The sequence below is a fragment of the Chelonoidis abingdonii genome, chromosome 14, assembly GCF_003597395.2.
Source record: "Chelonoidis abingdonii isolate Lonesome George chromosome 14, CheloAbing_2.0, whole genome shotgun sequence".
NCBI lineage: Eukaryota > Metazoa > Chordata > Testudines > Testudinidae > Chelonoidis > Chelonoidis abingdonii.
Window position 1 is genome coordinate 7490238 of NC_133782.1, and position 24911 is coordinate 7515148.

General features: G+C 42.3%; 1 protein-coding gene across 1 annotated transcript in view; it reads right to left on the reverse strand.

The window, feature by feature from the left end:
* NTSR1 (neurotensin receptor 1) overlaps window positions 1-24911 on the reverse strand; it is a 104022-nt gene that overhangs the window by 14627 nt on the left and 64484 nt on the right. Inside the window, exon 2 of the mRNA XM_032802305.2 lies at window positions 10920-11121. Coding sequence (XP_032658196.1) covers window positions 10920-11121 — 202 coding nt within the window. The remainder of the gene's footprint in view (window positions 1-10919; window positions 11122-24911) is intronic.

Below are 24911 nucleotides of genomic sequence, written 5' to 3' on the forward strand. Positions count from 1 at the left end.
GAAAATCAAGGCTGCTTTTAAATTGAGTTACACGGGGCAAGATCGGGCCATAAAATGCTGCTATTCATATATGAAAAAATAGGATCAACATCTGTAAGCAGATCCATGGTGAACCAGACTGGGGAAAACACAGATACAATCCCCTAGGAATGGGATAAAGCTTGTGTTTGGCTTTTTATTCCTTTCTACCCCATTTCACATCTAACTTGTTTATTGAAAATCAGTTCAGTCTTAAATTATTGCATCTGGGCTTTTCTATACTTATTTAAACTAATTCAGCTTTATCTTCTATCTGTTTAAAAATGATTATAAGAATTCAATGCTGCTGCTGCTGCAATATTAGCTTTTTACCATATTTTGCTCTAATCACTCATCATGGCTTAGTTTTTAAAATTAAATCTGCAATTTTGAAAGTGACTCAGGGGGATTTAGATGGCAAATTTCTATTAAAATTAATTGTACCCAATCCCTTAGGCAGTTTAAATCACAGTCTAAAAGTTTATTAACCCTTTAAAAACAAACTATGAGATGAACCATATAGTTTCCATATAAATCTGCATTTGACAGTAAGAGGAAAGGTCTAGACAGAGTATTGTCTAAACTGTTCAGTGGATGACTGCATACCAATGTAGCAAACCTTTGTTCTGCGTTGTGAAATCTAAACTGTTTTAAGACACAGTTATACATTCTATTCTTTTCATTAGAATTTTACTTTGTAGTAGGGATGCCAGACAAAAAAAAAGGCAAACATATTGTCATAAACAGTAGCTAGGGGTTAATGTTTCTTTTACTGTAAAGGGTTACAAGGAACCAAACACTGACCAGAGGACCAATTAGGAAACCGGATTTTTCAAGCTCAGGAGGGAATTTTTGGGGTGTGTGTTGTTTTTCTGTCTGTGCTCTCCTCGGCTATGAAGTGATTTCTATCTCCAGGTTCTAATCTTCAGTTTCCAAGTTGTGAGTACAAAGTAGAAAACAATAGGGCTATATTGTGGTGTTTTTTTTTTTTTTTTGTATTTATATGTGTGTAGTTTGCTGGAATGTTTTAAATTGTATATCTTTTTGGATAGGCTGTTTATTCATTTTTTCTTTTAAGCAATTGATCCTGTATATTGTCAACCTTGATACAGAGACCATTTTTATGTCTTTTTTCTTTCTTTTTATATAAAGCTTTCTTTTTTAAACTTGTTGATTTTCTTTTCTAGTTGAGGCCTAGGGGGATAGAATCTCTGTGCCAGGGTTTATGGTCTCTCTCGGGGAAAGACTGGAGGGGGAAATCTCTTTGTGTCGAGTTGACAAGCTTACTTTGCAGGGACTTCTATGAGGGTGAAAGAAACTGGATCTCTCTGTTTGGCATTTCAAGGATTTGAAAATAGGGTGATTGTCCAGGGCCATCCAGGGAGGGGAAGCCTGGGGAGGAAATAAAGAGGAGACAAGGGGAGGGGGTTATTTCCCTTTGTTGTAGACTCAGGGCATCTGAGTCTTGGGGTCCCCCAGGGAAGGTTTTGGGGAGACCAGAGTGCGCCAGACACTGGGAATTCTGGCTGGTGGCAGTGCTATCAGATCTAAGCTGGTAATTAAGCTTGGAGGGTTCATGCAGGCACCCACATTTTGGATGCTAAGATTCAGAATTGGGACTTATGCTTATGATACATATACAGTACTAAACTCATGTATCAGTTATCCTACAAGGCAGTGCAAAGACAAAACAAATGTTTAGTGGAAGAAAGTAGCAGATAAACGAAAGAAAGAAAGAAAGAAAGAACAGCTTGTTTATTGTGCAGGAAGCCCTGCAGAGGAAGCTATGAATTTTGGTGGATTTTTTTTTTAATTTTGCAAAAGAAGATTTAAAAGATGCCAGTCTTGATTTTCTCAATAACATGTTAAACTAGATATGAAGATAATTTAGGGAGAAAATTGTATTAGGTTACACACAGTATTTTATCTTGGCCTGTGTTTATCCTGCAGTGGCTGGGAGATGGTTTCTTCCATGTCTAACTTCTATGAGTACTCACACTGTGTTAGGATAAACATGGAAGAATGCATGATCTCTAGAAGGGCACTGACCGACATGCAATGGCCTCCATGCTCAGTCCATGTGCTGAGTGCAGGAATTACAGGAGGAAGGAGGCACTTTAAACCACCTTTGTGCCCCCTGTATTCTGGGGCCATTTGGGAGCTTATGTGTTTCCTCAGGGCTGTTCCAACCGATGCGCTGAACCTAAGATTCACTATGGGCCCTGGGAAGCAGAGACTTGCTGGAGAGGAGAGTGTTTTGGCTGCAGCTCCTCCATAACTCACCCTGCCACTCTCAGCGCACTTTGCCCCCACACTTTCTGCACTGGGGGCCACAACTCTACAACCTGCTTGTGTCAGGGGTATTCCCTGGAGATTGTTTCTGCCCTTTGACTGGCCCTCTGTGCCACCGAAGTTGTATAGAGAAGCCTTAATGGACTAGATATCCTGCCCCTAGAATTCTGTTTATCTCTCTCCATTGCTGCTAATACCTTTGATGGAGCTTGGTGCTAGTTTTCTTTACTGATTCTGTTCAGCTGATGTTGACAAATCTTGAGGATTTTCTCCCGAAGTTTTTGAGCAATGCTGGAATGAATGTGGCTGGTGGACAGTTGAGCAAAGGCAGAAGCACTTTGACTACATAGCACTTTCCCAGCCTTATCTGAACTAAACATCTCAGCTTTTCGAGGGTCAGCCGGTACGTAGTCATTCATCTCCAACACCTCTTAAGGAATGTGTACTCTGGTATGCAATGCCACCTCAGACTGTGTAATGGGGCTTACATTAGGGATTTGCTTTAACGCTGATTTCTGGAGAGGCAGATTTTATGTGCACCCATTTTATATTCTCATTTAGCTGATGCCTATGGAAAGTGTGTGTTATAGGTCCGCCACTGTGCCGATCCCCATGGGATATGAGTTGCTACAGCCCTCAGCTACAGAGTCAGTATGCTTTCAGTTCTGGAGGTCCCCAGTGTGTCAGCCAAGATGGTGGTCATCACACCATGGCAAGAGAAGATATTGCATAAAGAAAAACAAATGTTACCATGTTATTTGAGATAAAAGACAGTCAAAAGTGTTAGTGCCAGCAGCGGCTAACGGGTCACTGAATACCGCAATAATTCTTGGAAAAGAGGTTGTGCTAATTTGGTGCAGTACATTACATGCTTCGTGTAATATTTACACAATTAAATTAATTTCTATATAGGCATGACGCCAAGAGGAGCTGACACTAGCAGCAGATGTCGCGGGCCCTCAGCTCCCTTTGAAGTCAGTTGGATTTGAAGACACATGGCATTTGACAAGAGACAACCCTCTGAAGATGCTATAAAGAATGGCTCACTGGAGTAAGCACCAAGTTTGAAATCTCTAAGTACTCTGCAGCTGCTGATTTCAATTCCAGCAGGGTCAGCTCAGCCCTTCATCCTTCTGAAGTAGACAAACTGAGATAATTGTTTTGGTGTTTTTTAGAGAAGACCTCAGAATCCAAGGGTCCAACCCTCTTCAACCAACTACTGCCACTGATTTCACTGCGATGGGTAAACTTCTGCTGGGATTGGGCTCCGAGTTGCCGTGTGGGATTATGTCACACAAAAGGACAACCTGTGCTCCCTGGCATCCTTAAACTCAGGGTCTCATCTCTTCACTGTTGTGCACTATGGGCCTGATCTAAAGCGTGCTGAAGTCAATAGAAAGGCTCCTTCTGACTTCAGTGGGCTTGGCATGAGGCCATGTATCAATTATCTGTGTGGCTGTGGCCCATCACCCCAGAAGTTGCTGCATTTCAGTGGGAAATGGTCTCTATACATATGCAGCTTATAAAATAAATAATAATAACAATTAATAATTAATAATAATTAATAACCAGCACTCATTGTGACACAGAGGCCCATTGATGGTTCACTACTCTGTGTCAGCAACTTTTGTCGGGCCTAACATATTCAGTACACCTAACACTCTGTTGTCATGATATCTACCCAAAAGGTGGCATGTAATATATTACTGGACTACTAATAACTCACTGATCATTAATGTTCTCATGTGAGCTATGTACAAGGTGTGTACAAAGAATTGTTGATAGGTGCTAGAATGATATCCTTAAAATGTGTTTGGCAAGCAACACATAAGCACGGTTTGCCTTAGACAAAAAACTGTGTATTTGCTTGTCTGACCAGCCTGGTCTTCAGGCAGAGACAGTTAAGGTACAAAGTCATTGAACTAGAAGTGTGGGAGAATAGCCCTATCTTTATAGATAGGGGACTGAACCTAATGATAAGCAATTGAATCAACTACTTGTATAGAATATTACAAAGTGCATCGGGTAAGGTCCTTTATGAAAGCCAGTGACACACTGATGGTTTATATCATTGTGAAATGTCTGTATTAACACTATATGAGGAATTATGGCTTTTCATTGACATTATGCTTTAACATTGGTGACCAAACACAGGGAGAAACAGGAGGGAAGGCAGCTAACTACCTGTCTCCATGTAAATGAAGCAGAGTGGAACAAAAACAGAAGATGCTCCATTTACATACAAATCAGCAAGGGGATAGAGACTGCATCCCCAGGAAACCTTCCTGCCTCTTGAAGCAGGGTCAATGAACTTTGGGAAGACAACATGATGTCTACACCCCAGCAGCTCTTTACTTCGGCTCTGAACAGGGACCAGGTTGTGACCTCAGGGTCGCCGTCTGGGTTCTGCCCTGCTCCTGGGGCAACATAACTGCATGCTGCCCCTTAGCATGCTGGATACTAAGGTTACCCTGCCCAGCCTGCTGTGCCTATGAATTCTATACCCTGGACATAGGGTGACCAGATGTCCCAATTTTATAGGGACAGCCCTGATTTTTGGGTCTTTTTCTTATATAGGCTCCTATTACCTCCCACCCCCTGTCCCGAGTTTTCACATTTGCTGTCTGGTCACCCTACCTGGACACAAGGCTGTATGTTCACCCTTTTGTGGCATGCTGGTGAGTAATTATCTGATCATGCCATTTTACCACTGACTTCACTGGGTGAAGGATCAAGCCGTAAAGGCTCAAACAGGATCTCTCAAGGGGCACTTCACCCCACGTTTGAAAATATTTTCATTTGTAACCATCCACTCGGAGACTTGGAACTGAGACCTGATCATTTTTTATTGTGTCACATGTCTATCCATAACCTGGTTATTGTGGAATTGATAATGTTGGGAAGTCTGACCCGGTGTCCCTGGTTTGTTTTAAAGGAACAGGAGCATTTCCTGCATTTCCCATCCATTTCCTAATTTGGCTGCCCCCAACCTGCATGTCTAGTATCCAATGTAGGGCAAGATTTTATCTGTATCCACTGGCATGTTTTAAATATCAGGTATTAAAATACCAGTTATTCTTGTTTTAAAGCATATATTACCGGTGTGCATCAGTCATTACCTGTGTGCATCAGTCAGTATGTAAGTACTTTTCAAATATTGAAAATATTTAAAAATACTCATTAATGAATTCAAAAAGCAGGCACTGAATGGTGAAATGTGAGAATTATTTAGTTTGTTGCCTGACTAAATTGGCTAAATATATTTGGAAACAATAGAAAACCTCCACAATACCTTCAAAAGACAATCCTGCGAACTTAAACTCATAATGCTGCTAGACACCAAAACTCATGCACTAAACAGCAACACTGGTTTCATGGCTCATTCTAGCACTTTGTAACACACACCTGCCTGCTAACCCCAATGACCCACTTCAAACTCCTTTTGTGTCACTGTCTAACCTTTATTGCCCACTCCATTTCAAGTGGCATCTACAACTTGTGTTACCCCTTATGCTTAACAATCTGTCCCAATTTGTATTTAGCTCAGACACTCTGATTTTCTTCCCAAGCCCAGAAGAAGAGCTCTGTGTAGCTTGAAATATTGCACCTTTCACCAACAGAAGTTGGTCCAATAAAGATACTACCCCACATACTTTGTCTCTTTTAATGGTTTCTATATGAGAAGAGCAAATAATCAGCAGATAACAGATGGCAAGTTTTTACACACTGCAGGCGGTATATTAGGAGCTGTTATACACATATATGCATAAAAGACTCAGGTCTTAGAAGACAGTAACCCCTGGATTCATAAACCACTTCACTGTTAGCAGATAGTGGATTTGTTTAGGCAAAAGGTTGCCACAGAACAAAGTCAAAAGAGCAGAACACCAGGAAACCCAGCTGCACAGAAGTTTCACACCTCTTGGGACATCTTTCAATAGTAAAGAGGTTAAGCTCAGCACTATTTAATAATTAATACTAATCATAATTAATAATGAGAGAACTGGATGGAAAATTTGGAGAGGGGGAGGCAAAACTCTGTGCATTTTATTCAAGGAGATTTAGAGTGATCATGCTGACACACAGAGGAAATTACCCAGAACTGTCCTCATAAGATACTGGAAAGAAGCCAGCTCTTTGAGCTCTTTGAATTTTGATTCTCACACCCACAGTGACAGTTGGGTAGGACTAATATCAGGAACCCACACATTTAATAAATTGCCAGTCTGGTCTATATAATGGCCCAACTCGTACATACTTTGGCTCTGAACTTCCTCATTATTTAGGACACAACTAAAAGTAAATGTAGCCAAGAAAGGATGCAAAAGCTAGCAAAGAGTGTGAATGATGTGTTAATTCATGAGCTACCAATTCCGAGTGCCATTAGCCTCTTTTGGTAATGTACTGCTCTAATGATTGTGCTGAGTGAATTCAGAGTTGCCAAGTCTAGCTTATGATATTCTGACGGTTGGATGAAAACATACTTCCTGAGAGAAGTTAGGAAACTTAAAGCAATGAAATTAGAACATAAGAATGGTTTCATGATGGCATATATCACATTGGTAGATGCGGAGGTGATATATGCCATCATGTGCCACCAATGCCCCTCTGCCATGTACATTGGCCAAACCAGACAGTCTCTACGCAAAAGAATAAATGGACACAAATCTGACATCGGGAATCATAACATTCAAAAACCAGTGGGAAAACACTTCAACCTCTCTAACCACTCAGTGACGGACTTCAAGGTGGCAATTTTGCAACAAAAAACTTCAAAAACAGACTCGAAAGAGAGACTGCTGAACTCAAATTAATATGCAAATTAGATACAATTAACTTAGGTTTAAACGGAGACTGGAAATGGTTGGGTCATGACACTAATTGAATCTATTTTCCTATGTTAAGTTCTCCTCACACCTTCTATGGGTCATCTTGATTATCACTTCAAAGGTTTTTTTTTCTCCTGCTGATGATAGCTCATCTCAATTGATTAGACTCTTCTAGCTGGTATGGCTAATTCCACCTTTTCATGTTCTCTGTATGTATAAATATCTCCTGTCTGTGTGTTCCATTCTATGCATCCGAAGAAGTGAGCTGTAGCACGAAAGCTTATGCTGAAATAAATGTGTTAGTCTCTAAGGTGCCACAAGTACTCCTGTTATTTTTGCGGATACAGACTAATACGGTTGCTACTCTGAAACCTGCCAGAAAACAGTCACACTGTGCTTTCTACCCATGGCTGTCACCATATAAGACAGAAGAGAAGCGTCTTTTATTAGAATACCTTCTGTGCCATTTTTGAACTGATTCTGTTTTATCACCTCCCACTTTATCCTCCATATTCCTTTGCTTTTCCCTTGTGCCCTTAAGCTAAGACATCAAGTCTGCCACAGTTCAGCTCTACTTCCAGCTTCGAGATCTTTGATTTGACCTGTGTCTGAACCACAGCTCAGCACAGAAATAAAGGGAACAAAGCAATCTCTGTATTGCCTCAAATGTTATTGACTAAACCGTTTTCCATTAAAATGCTGTCAGCAGTTTTGCACTTGGCTTCATTTATAAACTCTACCGCCAAGAATGTGTACATGTGAGCATATGTGCTGAATAGATTTATGGACTCTGTGTACAGAAAGCAAGAAGATAAATCGGTTAACCACAACAACAAGCAACCAGAAACTCTCAGCGACACTTCAATAGGCACCCCCGCAATAGCCTAATTTCTCTAGGTAATTATCCTGAACGCACATAGAAATGGTTGGTTAGACAACATATGCACTACTAGTTATGGCAATTGTCTGCGCAACTGCAATAACTATGTGTGCAAATGTGAATCCATTATTGCACATGAAAATTTGCCTGGGCATGTTTGCAAAAGCTGGGTCTGGATGTCTACCTGAACCATATTTAAATTATTCAGAAGTTTAGTTTGGCTGTAGTTTATTGAAGCCCACAGATTATTAGTGCAGTGGTTCAGGGCCAGACAGTGGCCTTCCTGTGTATTGGTGCACAATGTGGGCTGGGAGAAAGATGCAAAATGCAGCCTCTGTGCAGCCACAAATGGAAGATTTGTGCTTGCCTGAGCACATGGAGTGTGTGGGGCTAGGGCTGCTCTCTGCTCCAAAGGGAGCTGAAGAGGATGGATGGGAGGTGTGGTTCATTGCACTGAAAAGGTGCATTCCACATGTGTCCTGGGCAGTTCTGGAAGATGCACTAAGTTGGGTGCCCTCTGGGACAGCACGATTCAGCAAAACCTTCAGTGCAGGACTGTACTTATATGGCACAACTGAACCTGAGTGGCTTTAGCGCAAATGTGCAGATGAAGCCATTCCTGATGCTCCACAGTGCAGTTCCTCCTTCTCCTCACTGACACTGAGTGGCTGCTGGAACTCTGTCCAGCCACAGAACCCATTAACGTGACCTCCAGAGCAAAACCTCAGCAGCCATTCACCACTGCCAGGGAGCAGTAAATGAAAAAGAAAGTAACCCTGTCCCTCAGAGAGAGATTATAACACTGTCCAATCCCTCCCATGTAATTAAAAAAAACAAACTGTCCTCAGGGACTTAAACTGTCTCATTTTGAAACCTCAAGTCATAAAAGAAGAACCAGAGAAAAAGTAGGCCACGTGTGTTCTTGGTGAAATCAGGGGAGCTGGTTGTGACATTTTAACATTGTTGTTTCAAATGTGCTGTGAAAATGTCAAGTTTTGCAGGGAGAAAAATATTTCCTCAGAAGTTTGAAGGGATGAAAATTTATGATTTCGTCCAAAGCTTAGGATTCTGCCATTTTCACCAACAGAAATGGTGAAATGGCAAAGCTGAACCCTGGATCAAAGCTGTGAATATCTGTCAAAGACAGGGCGGGTGAGGCGATATCTTTTATTGGACCAACTTCTGATGGTGAGAATTAAAAGATATCACCTCAACCCTCTTGTTCCTATAGCATCTTGAGACCGACACAGGTGCAACGGCACTACATACAATATCTGCCAAAGTCTCTTTTCACACACACATACATTTTAAGTGAAAAACTGATTCTTCTGCACAGCTCCAATCAAGTGAAGAATATTTTCACAGCAATTACTGATTTTACTACATGATAAGGAAAATAAATTGGACTGAGAAATAAAAGGGGATGGATTTTGAGAAGACTCTCTGTGCAAAAATTGAATTGTACTTGCATGCATAATTACTGTGACTGCATACACAAACAACATTAATCGCACACGCAGTTGAGATAATTGTGCACATTTTGTATTGTGTGCATAGTACAGATCCAAATCTTTGACTGTACAGGTTATCCTTAGCATCTAGCTGCTGAGCTCTTGATCTCTTGGTAAAACCACAAGTTATAATTAAAATGGCTTCAGTGTTTGGGCCCTGATTCAGGAAAGCTCATCTATATGGGATGGCACTTTAGCACATGCTTAATTCTAAGCACATACTTAAGTGTTTTTCTAAATAAGGATGGACTTAAAGATCTGCTTAAGTGCTTCCACAAATAATCATGCAACTGTATAACCTTACATTTGTCATCCATTCACTAGTGATGAGACACAAGTCAAATAACATGGATGGTTAAAAATGGGAAAAAACCCCCAATTCTGCAGGAAATTTGGCAGTTGTTTCCACTTCAGAGTTTGAAACAGAATAATTTTTGGGTAATAATAATAATTATAATATTATTTTTGAGTTTTTTCCCCTGAGCACAACAAAATAAGTGACATCTAGGAGGTTGCTTTTACTTATAAAAATAACAGAAGTACTTGTGGCGCCTTAGAGACTAACACATTTATTTCAGCATGAACTTTCGTGGGCTACAGCTCACTTCTTCGGGTGCATAGAATGGAACACACAGACAGGAGATATTTATACATACAGAGAACATGAAAAGGTGGAAGTATTCATACCATCTGGAAGAGTCCAATCAATTGAGATGGGCTATCGTCAACATGAGGAAAAAAAACCTTTGAAGTGATAATTGAGATGCCCCATAGAAGGTGTGAGGAGAACTTAACAGAGGGAAATAGATTCAATTAGTGTAATGACCCAACCGTTCCCAGTCTCTGTTTAAACCTAAGTTAATTGTATCTAATTTGCATATTAATTCGAGTTCAGCAGCTTTTACTTATGTTACTTCAACTTTTCCAAACTTCTCTAACTTTTAAATAGCTTCTGAGCAGCACAGTCACAGAGTTTCATTTTTCTGTTTGCCACTCTTCAACATTTCCAAGGTTGAGGGTTTGGAAAAGTTAGAGTGTGGCAAAGGAAAATGAAAAAAAGAAAACGAATTAAAAACTCTCAAAAGCCTAGATAGCATTCATTTTACTGCATTCATTGGCAAACTTGGGGGGGAAAGGGGAAAGAGAAAAAGAAAGGAGAAAAAACAAAAAAATTAAAATTTGGGGGTTTGAGGAAGAACTGGAAAGTTTTGTAAACCAAAACCTTTCTTATGGAAGTTTTGGGCTTCAAAAGAGGCCATTTTTCACTGATAAAAAAAAAAAATTAGAGAAAAACTACAACCAGATCTAATGCTGCTATCTGTAATTCTATCAGGTATGTCCCAGAACATGTTGCTAACTCATTCAATGCTTAACATCACAGGTACATACGCAGGACTCTCACTCCGTGCTTCAGAGCTTGCACACGGCTGGGCTCCATGGACATGCTGAGCATCGTCTGCTGTCCTCCAATAATGCAGACCTGGTTTTCTTGTGCCGCTTGCTTGAACATGATGATGAGCTGGTTGGCAATGATACTATTCAGGACAGAAATGACGACCATTGGAAACACAAAGGAGATGAACGTGTTGACCTGCAGGAGATACAAATGGCAAACGCACATAGGACTTCAGTCAGGAGATCATATTTTATTTCACATGATATCAGATAAACAGCATGCAACGGAAATCTCTTCCATCCACTTAGGCTACACATTTAGCTTTTGGATTGCAGGACTTATTGCACAGAGGGGAAACTTAAACAATGGTGAAATAAGTTCACTCAGGTGGCAGAAAATTGGATGCAAGTGGCTAAACTTTCTCCAGTTATGGTGTCTTGCCCCTATATCACTGCAGTTTGTTGATTGAAATAAACCATCAATCTCGTTATCCACATGATCAGCAGGATACTTCTCAGCTTTCATAGTATATGGTAGCTCTTATCAATGTTTTCTGAATAGCAGTTTCTTATTGTATTCTTTTCCTGTCATGGGCAATTCCTGGGCTCAGTTTTGTTCTGTTGCATTCAGAATACTGGCCTTTCCTTGTAAATTTAAAGACAGTTTTTTGTTAGCAGGTGATCAAATTATCCAATAACCCTTGTGCTCTCAGAATGAAAGTTGATTGGAATAAAAAGCAGAAGTTGTATTGTTTTTAACAGAAATTATTTGGTTCCTGGGGTTTTGATAAAATTAAATGGAAGATCAAATTAACCAATGATTGCCTCAAGTGGGAGGCACCCTTAAGATGAAACAGAAACATTTGTGAATTCTCACTGTAGTATCTACAAACTCAGCCAGGAAGCGAGTTTAACACACAACAGCTTCAAGAAAATTAGAGGCATCTAACTCTTGAGGATGTACTTTTAACCCATGCCAAGGCTCAGTGTGATAAGATTGCAGCCACTTTATATTGCCACTCCAGTGTCTTAAAACTGGCTCACCTGCACAGCACAGTGAGAGAGAGCAAGAGAGAGTTAGGAGAGGGACTGTACAGTGGCATTAAACTTTGAGCTGAAACCTGATGAGTCTATACCAGACTAACAAGCCTGTGTCTCCTATACATTTGAATTGGAAAGCTTATTATGTATTTCCCACCATGATTATTATGGCCTGATTCAAAGCCCATTGAGGTCAATGGGAGTCTTTATACTCCTAGACTCTGGCGACTGCACATTTGTAGGAACTGAGAGTGTTATAGGGCTAGGTGTAGGTAGTTAGCATTTATATTTAACCCTACCTCACTGGCAGTATTGCAAGAGAAATGTGTAGTTGTGAAGTGTCTATCACCCTTGGAAACCTTTGTCCAGAAAGCTCAAATTTCTAGAGTGGAGAATGAGCTATAGTGATTGCAAGGAAATCATTTAACTAGGGGGTTCTGTGGACATCCTAAGCTATAAGAGCAGTGTCTGAGTAGTTTATGATATCCGCGTGGACTTGTTTCCATCTCAGTCGTCTGTGAAGCACCACAAGCCATGAGCCTTAAAAAAAAGTAATGAATGTAACAATTTTAAAATTTCAAAACATTTACAATTTAAACTATTTTCTACAAATACCTGAAACCATTAAAACAGTTTTGTTAAGACAAAAAATTATAGGGATTTTTGCCAGAGTCAAAATTAGCAGTTTAACAGAGATCCTTCTAACTTCATTTCCCAAAATGGCCAGGTCTCCATCACATCTGAACGGTCTAAAACAATAAATCAAAATCCATCATTTGAAAGTCAAACAAACAGATGATAACTTATTAGAAGAATGGTTTCATATGCTGTTATTTCCGCCAGCTCTATCTCAGTCTAATTCAGACATGGTGACCATCCACTTGGATGATGAGTGCTTTATAAATGTCATGAAGGAATGGATAGATAAATACACACCAATTAGTTTTATGAATTTTTTATACCAGCAGTAATGCAAAAAATAAGTACGACACAAACATTTGGAAAACAGGCACACTGCAGTTACAAGTATTTACCTTTTTGGTTCATAGATCTAAGAAAGATGTAAGTCTAGTTTTTGAGAAGAGAGAAAGAATTGTTGTTACCCACTTTTCTTTAGCTAGACCAAAAATTTGTATGTAATGCATAGCAATTTGCTCCAGAGCCTAACGTACTTTAACAAAATAACCAGCTGTGTTCCATCTCTAGCTATCCATATGAGGAGAAGGTCTTTTTTGGCTAACGCTAGCAACAGCAATGGAGTTCCTCTACAGTCAATTTCTTGAGGAAACTCCTAGATACAGCTCATTAAGACTATCTGCTAATTGCTCTTGTTCTGAACATTTTCTAAGCAAGACTCCTGTATCTTCTACAAAAAAGATATCTTACCTTGTTGGTACATTATACACTGTTGGGCCTTAAAAAATGCCTCATCTTTTGAAATCCACCCCAAAACCTCAAAGTGCTCTGTAAATATCAAGGGTCAGAGTCTTATCTGGTCCAAAGTGACACAGTTCCATGGAAATACATGGAGCTGTGCAGATTAACACTGACTGAGCATCTGGACCTACTTAGATAAGTTCACAATGCACCTCTGAGGTAGAGATGAACTTGTGACATAGAAAGGTAAAACGACTTGCCCAAATTCACACAGCAAGCCAACGGCAGAGCTAAGAGAAGAACCCAGGGGTCCTCACCCCCATTTCTGTTTCTCTAATTGCTGGATACACTTCTTTCTTACCTGATGCATAACTACTGCACTCAAAGAGAAATGCTTTACCCACTCCCCTGTGTTTCAGAGTTTACTAACTTTCAGCTAGAAACTTTGGCCCTGCCCGTAAATTGGCCGCACCCACAGCAATCACACAGGAATCATGCAATATCCTTATAGAGCTCTTTAAAGCCCTGTTTCTTTGCTTATATCTCATTGCTATTGTACTCTCTTCAGAAAGCCTGAGAGACTATCAGGAAACTTATTGACTTTCTCTTTTAAGAATTTATAGTGACAAAATACGAAAATCAGATCTTGGTGGAAGCAGTTACCTTGAAAGACTATTTTTTTCCTTTCTCGATTTATACCCAGGCTCTGATGATAAAATATTATAGACAGAATCAATGCCTCTCCCAGAGGCAGAAGGTTTTAATTTCCGTCCAAAATTATTTACAAGCACATCCTCCTCAAAGCAATGAATGCTGCTAAAAGCCCCTCTCCTTCCTCCTAGCCCCAAGTATTCTGTGGTTTTATTCTAATTGGGTTTCTTTTTAATCAAATTCTGTGAGCTCAGCCCCAAAACTGAGCTGAGTGGTGGCCCAGCACCACCTCATTTTCAGGAGTGTAGTAAGGCGGCCTGGCTCCCAGCCGCCCCAGAGGAGGAAGAGCCCAGCCGGAGGCCGGACTGGGAAGAACTAAAGAGTTCTGAGCCTGCCCCGCAAAGGGTCAGGCGCTGACCCAGAACTATAAAGGCGGGCCCTCAGAGCTCAAATAAGCCCCAGCAGCCGAAACGAGCTGATGTCCCTCAGCGAGCTCGGGACTGGGAGACTCCTGTGACCCAGGGCAGCCGCCCAGAGTGGCCTGAGCTCCCCCGCGCCCGCTACCTGGAGAAGCTGCTGGAGCTTCCCCGCGCCCACCACCTGGAGGAGCCGCCGGAGCTCCCTTATGCCCGCTACCCGGAAAAGCCGCCGGAGCTCCCTCGCGCCCGCTACCCGGAAAAGCCGCCGGAGCTCCCCTGCGCCTGCTACCCGGAGGAGCCATCGGAGCTACCCTGGGCTGACTTTCTGGAGGCGTTGCCGGACCTACCACCCAGCCCCGGCTGTGACAAACCCATGCACCTGGACCCTGTGGAGGACGACCCCAGGATCCAGGTAGGCCCTGAGGGGGAGTCTGGAAGTAGCCCGGGGGCAGCCGACCCTAGTCTGGCTGCAGGACAGCCAGAGCCAATGTCAGTGTGTTGCAGCCAGGATCCCCATTGACACAGCAGCAGGCTGCCTGCCGCTGTTAGGGCCCCGGGCTGGGATGCAGAGGAGTGGGTGAGCCTGCGTCCCCCCTGCCACCCCACTCATGGGTGGCTGTCTCCCCCTTGCCCGACGCTCAGGCCCAGGAGCCTGGGCTTACCTTACTGAAGTGGTTGCTCAGCCCCTGCCTGAGGGTCTGAGCCCTGAACTGTCGTTTGCTATGGCATGTAGTGAGGCGGCCTGACTCCCCACCACCCCAGAGAGGGGCAAATCCCAACAGCGGACGTCTACACAGAGAAAGAATGGTGTTGCTCATAATGTCTGATCCAACTCTCATTGAAGACAATGGGAAACCTGCCATTGTCAGAGATGCAAATCTGGGTGTATCTGGCCGGCTTGTGTGCATGCATGTTGGAGTCTATGCATCCTAATCGTGCTTTGGGCATGCATGTTGGTGCTGACACACAAGGAAAGAACCCTTTGAACATTTGGCTATAAGTGATTTAAATATTTCTCCAAGCAGACATCTTCTTTAGAGGCATGATGCCAACTGCAAAGTTCTCACTGACTCTGACAGAGGGTCAGATCAGCTCATGCTCTCATCGTGGTAGACATGTGTCTTCCTGCTGAGAATTACTCTGCTAGTCTGTATATTTTCCTTCATCATCAAGGAATAATGGTACAAATGCTGCTGATGCATCTGAGAGTTAGTCTGAACCGTGCATGCATTCATCAGGTCCTCTTCTAGCATGTGAGGTGTGAAAACCAAGGGAGGAGAAACTGGTTTTGTAGTTGGCAAGCCATTCACAGTCTTTGTTTAATCCTGAGCTGATGGTGTCAAATTTGCAGATGAACTGAAGCTCAGCAGTTTCTCTTTGAAGTCTGGTCCTGAAGTTTTTTTGCTGCAGGATGGCCACCTTAAGGTCTGCTATAGTGTGGCCAGGGAGGTTGAAGTGCTCTCCTACAGGTTTTTGTATATTGCCATTCCTAATATCTGATTTGTATTCATTTATCCTTTTCCGTAGAGACTGTCCAGTTTGGCCGATGTACATAGCAGAGGGGCATTGCTGGCATATGATGGCGTATATTACATTGGTGGATGTGCAGGTGAATGAACCGGTGATGGTGTGGCTGATCTGGTTAGGTCCTGAGATGGTATCGCTGGTGTAGATATGTGAGCAGAGTTAGCATCAAGGTTTGTTGCATGGATTGATTCCTGAGTTAGAGTTGCTATGGTGCAGTGTGCAGTTACTGGTGAGAATATGCTTCAGGTTGGCAGGTTGTCTGTGGGCGAGGACTGGCCTGCCATCCAAGACCTGGTAAAGTATGGGATCATTGTCCAGGATGGGTTGTAGATCTCTGATGATGCGTTGGAGGGGTTTTAGCTGGGGACTGTATGTGATGGCCAGTGGAGTCCTGTTGGTTTCTTTCTTGGGTTTGTCTTGCTGTAGGATGCTTCTGGGTACACGTCTGGCTCTGTTGATCTGTTTCCTTATTTCCTCATGCAGGTATTGTAGTTTTAAGAATGTTTGGTGGAGATTTTGTAGGTGTTGGTCTCTGCCTGAGGGGTTAGAGCAGATGCGGTTGTACTTCAGTGCTTGGCTGTAGACAATGGATCGTGTGGGGTGCCTGGGATGGAAGCTGGAGGCATGAAGGTAGGCATAGCGGTTGGTAGGTTTTCGGTATAGGGTGGTGTTAATGTGACCATCACTTATTTGCACCGTGGTGTCCAGGAAGTGGACCTCCAGTGTAGATTGGTCCTGGCTGAGATTGATGGTGGGGTGGAAGCTGTTGAAATCGTGGTGGAATTTTTCCAGAGTCTCCTTCCCATGGCCAGATGATGAAGATGTCATCAATGTAGAGTAGGCAGAGAAGGGGCGTGAGTGGACAAGAGCTGAGGAAGTGTTGTTCCAGGTCAGCCATAAAAATGTTGGCATATTGTGGGGCCATGCATGTGCCCAAAGTGGTGCCAGTGTTCCCAAGTCAATACAGAGTGTTTGCTGCCATATAACATCAGTCTCCAAAGTTGCATTTATGGCCTATGCTTTCAATGGGAATTAGGCACTTAACCTGTTTAGGAGCTTTTCAAATAATCCCAGCAGGTGCCAATTTGTATTTTTAGGCAACTAAATATCTTTGAAAATCGGATCTCTTTTTTTTCTGTTTGTACAGAGCCTAACACATGGTGCCCCAACCTTACTGGGCCTTACTGCAGTTCAAAGGACAATTGAGGGATTTGTTTAGTCAACCCTTTACACCCTGCTCTTTAGGTATACCAGAAATTGACTTTTTTGATACCTGATTTCCTTTTAACCCCTTTTGCCAAGTGAGTTCCTAACTTCCACATAAATATCAACACATTTAACACCTAACAGCAGATTGACACAGAAGATGGATGAACTGGGTTGGCACTTCATATGCTTACGAGAAATAAAACAGATGGAAATTTATAAAAATTAAATCAAATTTCTGATAAAAAGATAATTCATCATCCTCACACAATCACCTCAATAAAATCAGGCTTCTCTGAAGTTTGTTTGAATTCTGTCCATGCAGCTGTGACTGTGGGTTTCATAGAAGTCGTGCAGTGATGCTAGCAAGAGACTAGCAAAACCACAGAGAAACTACATCAGAGCCCCATCCAGCTCTGTTATAGGGATTTTTCCTGTGATTGTTACTGTAACTCTAACTCTTCTGTATTCAAAACAGAAGCTCCACCGGTCCCTGCTGAGGTTTATTCTGACGCATTGTGCTTATGCATAGTCTTCCCCTGAATTGTTCTGCTCACCTGGTTTCCCTGGGATACCATTGAGGCTGACTTGAATTTATTTGCAACATCAATAGCTAAGATAGACCATTCACTTCACTTAGCGACTCGGGGGGCGGGGGGAGGCTGAAACTGATTCTGTAAATTAGAAGCCCTGAAAGGTTTATTATGTGACCTCACTTTAATCCTAGGAGCAACACCCTTTAGTAGCCGGGCCACTTTGGAAGGATTCTGCTTTTATATTGATGAGCTCCTCACACAAACTCTGTGTTGGGCTTTTCTATTTTTGAAGGGGGGCTAAAAACATCCCTTCACTTGGACGTACTTTATATGCATGCACATAATGGAGGGTGCAATGGGTTGCATTTCTACACCAAGGTAAAAAGCACATGGGAACCTGATCCTGCATTAATGGGAACGCTTTGGTGTGGTTACCATGAATTACATGCTCCTACTTGGAGGCAGGACTAAAACCTACAAGGGGAGTGTGTAGCTGAGCACTACACTAGCATCTATGTCCTTAGATGCACAGTCATCTGTCCAGGCCCCACCCCTTTTTTTAGGAGTAAGGGAGAAGCACACAGAGGGTCGGAGGGTTTCAGATGTTCAGTCCAAACACTACTCCTAGTGCAGAGCCTGTCTCACAGTCACATTTAACTTCCACTGGAATGGAACAACCTTGCAAAAGAACTTGCAAGACCATTGTTTCTAAACCAGCCACATGGGTGACAGCTCATTTGCAAGTTGTTTGGCCAGCTTCCCTAGGCACCATAGGAACCACGCAATGATGCGCTCCCAAGTGCACCCTGAATAACACTGCCAGGACCAGCTGTGACACAGAACGTCTGTCCCCCATGACAACACTTAAGCATTGGCCTCACATGTGACTTCTCCTCTTGACATGTATGTGCCAAAGGAAGAGAATGCCTCTGCATGAGGGAAGAATCAAGGAGGGTAATTTTCAGGCTCTAGTGGTTGCAGCCAAAAGACACACATTACTGTCGGCATTGAGGATTAGTCTAAACCATGGAAAAGGTCAGAATGGAAGAAGGTAATTCACACAGTCACTCTGTCAAAGCCATGAGTAAAGGTACCAATGATTTATGCGATGGATTTGTTTCGCAAGATATTATGTGTTCCTTCCTATGTGCTCGGAATCTGGTCCTAAGGAATCATATCTCCAGATAAGCCTGCTCAGCTATCATATATTTTCAAGTGCACTTCATTTCCCCTTTTAACAGCCTGCAGGCACAAAACCTCTTCACTGACAATCCTGAACATTAAGCACTTTTTCCACTGATGCATCAAATGGAAGTTCAAAGCTGATATTCAAAGTGAGAGGTATTAGCAGTCAGTGGAGTTCTTGGCTTTCACCTTAAGCCATCCTCCTCTTTATTTTTGTGATATTTGGAGACTGTTGTTATTTTTAAAGAAGAACCTCATTGTCCTAAGCTGTTTCAGGATATGTAGACGACCTGGAAGGAAGATTGTGATCTAATTGAGATAAGTCAACTTCTCGTTATGGAAGCTTGATACCAATGTGACAACCCAAGTCGCCTGAATTGCATTTAAGTGACAAATTCCGGAATCTCTTAGTAGCATTATACAGCCTTCAGCTGTTGCATTGGTTCTGATTTACAATTTCCTTCCCCGCAAAATGGATCTTGTAAGCCAACAGACCACATAAAACCAACTGTATTTTTAAACAAAACCTTCAGAATGGATCTGCAGTTCTTTGCAAATACTGTTTGCCCGAGGATCCATTTTATTTACAGTTCAAACCATTCCAGTGTCATCTGGCTATGGAAAGCTGAGGCATTCAAAGTATGAGTGAGAAAAGCCAAGAACTGTGAGCACAGAAGCAAGCTGGCTTGAGCAGAAGCATAATTGAGAGATAGTTGAAAATAAACAGTTGTCAAAATGGACCAAGATAGACGGCTAATTGGAGCCTCAAGTTCTGATAACTTTATCCTGGCAGAGACTGAGGCTCCTATCAAGTCACAGTAACAACGTTCAAGTATGACTCAAGAGAAAGATTCTCCCCTACCCCCACCGCCCTTGTTACATGATGAAACATGGAGGTCACAGCAGAGGCAAATATTTAATTTTTCAGAGATGCCAAAGCTATGCCTTCTAAGACAAGGACACAGCTGCCTGCCATGTCAACTGGCAGAAAATCAAATAGGGACTAGGAATGGGAACTGGCCAAAATGAGGGATAATTTATAGCAGTGAGTTCTGAGACTGAGAGAGAGCCAATTTTCTTTCTTCTCTCTCTGGATGTGGGAAGTCTGATGATTGAAATACAGAATATGCTGCAGAGGAGTGTGGAAAACAGTGAGCTGCTAGAAACTGACCTGGACAGACAGCTCCTTCTGTGCTCACATTTCCTCACATCAACTACACCTTTAGGAAGCCTTCAGCTTTGAGCTGAAGCACACATCTTGAGGTGTGAGAGCAACACTGTGAAGCTCTTGATTTTCTGCTGGTGAGGACGTTTTAGCTCAGAGATTCTCTATCAACACACCAGGAAGGATGGTACAGTGGTTAGCACACAGGGATGTGGGAGACCTGGGCTCAGTTCCTGATCCACTAGAACTATCTGATGCAACTCTGGACAAGTCTCTTATAGCCTCTCTGTACCTCAGTTTCCCTTCTGTAAAATGGGGATAAGTGCTTCGCTACCTCACAAGGGTATTGTGAAGGTAAATGCATTAAAGATTGTGAGATGCTCGGATACTACAGAGATGGGGGCCATATAAATACCTAAGATGGATAAGCCCTCTTGAATTCCAAGAGCACCACTTGTGAAATGGTCATTAGCGCCTCTGTGTTTAGGGACTTTCTGGAATATGATGGTAGAAACTTCCAATAATCCAAACAATCATTCACTTTTTGTTTCTTAGCAAACCAATTAAGCCCTGTATCTGAGATCTAACAATCTACCACATTCTGGTGCACCTAATTTCCAGTGGAAATTAAAAATAAATTATTCTCCCTCTGATAGTGGAGACATTTATTGTTCGCATATGTCAATCAGAAGAGCACATTCTATTAGATCAACATTTGACTGCTAAGAATCTTGATAATTTGACTAAATGAACTTTACAAAATTTCCAGTTATCACTCATTGCTTATAATTATCTTTTTTTTTAAACTAGTGGTGATTATTTTTAGCTCTTAATAATTAAAACACCCCTAGCAAATTGCAATATTGCATGCTCTGACAATCAGAGTATGACAAGCTTCAGCAAAAGGAAAATTACACAGGAATCACAAAGGAAAACTAATTTGAAAGTCAAGTGATTGTCTCATAGTTGTTACTGGGGCATTTATTGCACTGGATGAGGTACATCACATATTGTGATAGGCGTGTGTAGGACCCATGGATCTTGAAAGGTGTGTTGTTGGGGGTACTGATCATCAAAGGAACTCACACAGAAAAATGATAGCCAAAACACCATAACGCTGATGGGTGAACACTTTTCAGAAAGTGATCACTCCACATCTGACCTCTCAGTCTTCATTCTCAAAGGCACATCTTCAAACAACAAGTCTGGGAACTTAAATTCATCACTCTGCTAGCATGGGTGGCGAATCGCATAGTAGGGTGACCAGACAGCAAGTGTGAAAAATCGGGACAGGGGGTGGGGGGTAATAGGAGCCTATATAAGAAAAAGACCCAAAAATTGGGACTGTCCCTACAAAATCAGGACATCTGGTCACCCTATCGCATAGATGGTGGAAAGCTGTGCCTTTCCAAACAACCTGGCGTGGCCCCGTCCACGCTCCTCCCTGAAGCCCTGCTTGCCTTCCCCCTTGGCCCCAGCCCAGGAGGCTACTCCTCTTCAGGAAAGCAGTGTGCTGGGGCTGGGGCTAGGGTGGCCCAGACTTGCGGGGGCTGGGGCCACCCTGTGCTGAGGGGGAGGGGCTGGAGGCACTGGGGCTACCCGCCCTGTGCTTGGGAGGCCTGGGACCATGCACTGCCTGCCTGCCCTGTGCTTGGGGAGTGTGGGGGGCCATGTGCCACCTGCCTGCCCTGTGCTTGGGGACTGGAGGAAGGCTCCAGTGAGGGAAGGGAGGCTAGGCCGGCTGGGGTCTAATTTGGTTGTCTCATTCCTGGTATATACTTCTCTGGGACACCCAGACATTTTGATACAAGTTGACATAATTGTCAGTCTCTAATCAAGACTGCCCCAGGACTGCACAAGGGATTGCTGGAGGCCAGGCTCAATGTCCATGGTCATTAGGTAATTGTGCATGTGGAAGCTATGTTTGGATCATCCTGTTCCTATCAGTCCATGAATAGTATCAGACAGCTATTAACAAATCAACAAACATAGTTGATTATGATGCTATTAACATACTGTGCTATTCAATTACTATTAATTACAAATGAAAAACAATGTAAGTAACAATGTAACACATTTACCCAAAATATAGAAACAAAGAATTTCACAGTCTGATACTGTGCTTACCTGGCAACCACTGATGGTGTTTAGAAACCCACAGGTAGGAAACAGTCAGAGCTGGGATTATGTGGGAAACGATTTAAAACAGCAGAACATAGGTGTACTTAATCCGGCTTTGGCACAAAAAGATGAACTAGGTGATCTCTTGACATTCCTTCCAGCCCTACATCTCTATGATTCTATACTCTCTTTGGGACCAGGCACATAATTCTGCCACTATTTTGTTGTGTGAGCTAAGAAAAAACACCCAACAGCTTTGTGCCTCAGTTTTCTTCTGTGTAAACCAGTGGCATTAATACTTCCCCATCTTTCTAAAGCACTTAGAGATATAACTGCAAAATATTATTGTTCATACAATCTGATAGGTATTAAGATACTATAACTAAAAAAACCCACATCAGTAGTGTCCATATTTTGCATCCTACAGAAGACTCTTTGGAGAGCTTGAATTTCTCTAGAGGGATCTCACGTAGTCCAGAAGAGGTACTCTAACTGTTTTGCTCTGGGAATGATATCCATAGACCAAGGAGGTTCACGAGCAACTTAATTCTACCCAAGCAAAACCTTCTCAACAGAGTGTTAAATATCATCTGGAGACATTTAAAATAAAGGTTATAATGATGTGAAACATTGTTCACATGCACAGCTATCTGATGTCAAAATGTTACAGTCTGCTATGAATTACAGATGTAACCTTTGAAGTTAGCTCACAGCACAGCAGTGACCATAGGGGATATATGATAGCATCAGGCTACATATCTGAAAGAGGCAGGAAGGGGAAATCAGCACTAGTTTTGTTTTTGTTTTTTTCTTATGTTATCAGTAGGAATTAGTCAAAGAACCTTCACATAATTATGCAGCAAACTGCAGAAAATGTTAAAGAGTGAACTAAGGGGCTGATTCTCTTATTGCTTACCATGTAAATCAGGAGTAATTAATCCCCTTGAAGTCAACGGAATTACACTGGTGTAAAACTGATTTAAGTGAGGAGAATCGGGCCTCAGATGTCTACACCTCAGGAAAAGGAAACCAAGCAAAAAATATGAGTGCTCCCTTTCCCTAGCTAGACACCTCCTCAAAGCTATAGGGGTGGGAAGACCAGAAGGAACTGCACATTCGTGTGCTGATTCAGATCCACCTCTATTTGAATAACTCTGTGGGCTTCACTGATTTAAATTGGTGTAAGTTAAAGGAGCACCAGGATCAGTATGAATCTTATATTTCAATGGCGGTTCCATCTTTTTTCAAATTGACATTTACAGGCTGCTAGCTAGGATTTTAACACTAGACATGCTTCCTTATACTCCTACACTGGAGAGTTTGTCTTGACACAGCAATCAATACTGACAGTCACATCCCCGCCATGTCTACAGAATAACTAAACAAAGCTTTTAGTAAGATGTACACATGCTGCACTTCAGCACACCCTCATGACCAATTTGGGAATAGCATCATATTGGCAGAGGGATAGCTCAGTGATTTGAGCATTGGCCTGCTAAACCCAGGGTTGTAAATTCAATCCTTTAGGGGGCCATCTAGGGCAAAAATCTGTCTGGGGATTGGTCCTGCTTTGAGCAGGGGGCTGGACTAGATGACCTCTTGAGGTCCCTTCCAAACCCTGGTATTTTACAATTCTATCACAGGCTCATTAGAAGCCTCTGGACAGTCTCAGCCATGGAGGAAGCAAACTGATTGTAATTTGTATTTGCACAAGGTAGGAAGTGAGCAAAAGCCTGAAGGAAATCTGAAGTCACTGAGTCACATCCTAGTCCCAGGGATTTTAATGGAATAACTCTCATTGTCATCAAAGAGCCCAGGATTTGATTCATTGTCATGCAAATATAAGTGAAACTTCACAATAGGTAACTCCATTTGCCAAGCTCATTCTGCCCACAAAGAGCCAGTATTTCAATGATGACACAGGCACTGATGGATTGTTAACATTTTTCCAACTGAATTTACATGGTTTCTACCACATTAACAAGTATCATTTGCATTAAAGATGGAACCTCCTCACTAGGTTTTATTAGAGAGGATTTGTTGATCCTGCTTAAAATATCTGAAGTAATGGGGGTTTTATGAGACTGAAGATATATTGTATATTCACTCTGGCTGGTTGCTTATATTAAGATATTTTAGTCTTTTTTTGTTGGTTGATGTTTGTTAGGTTTCATTTCCATAAAAAAAAAATCTATGTGTCTGTGGAGTTTAATGGAGTCATGCAATATTTCCAGACCTGACCTACGTGCCTTAAGACTACAGCAACTACCATTAGAAGATAGGACATGCTGCACAGTAGGCCCCGTTCTATATGGTTGGAGATACAGGGGAACCCTGGATGGTTAAAGACCCTCTAACTTAGTCTGAATCTGTCATTCAGATATCGACTCTATTGTCTTCCAATTGCTGATCCTAGGCAACAGCTTTGCCTATAGTTCCCACATAGGCCAGCTCTGTAAATGTTTGGCCAGAGTATCCCCATGTTAAAGGGCTAGGCGAGAACAATGTGGTCCAGTGGACAGAGCATAGGATTGGGTGTGGGGTGAACTGGATTCCTTCCCTGGGTGTGCTTCTGAGCATCTGCAGTCTGTGACCTTGAATGAGGCACTACACCTCGCTGAGCCTTCTATAAAATGGGGCAAAGGCTATCTAGCCGGCTTTGTAAAGAGCTGTGAGGTAAAAACTGCTCTATAAGGGCTAAATATTGTTAAAAGCTACAGACAGACACTGCTACTGTGCACATGTGTATAGTCTGCTG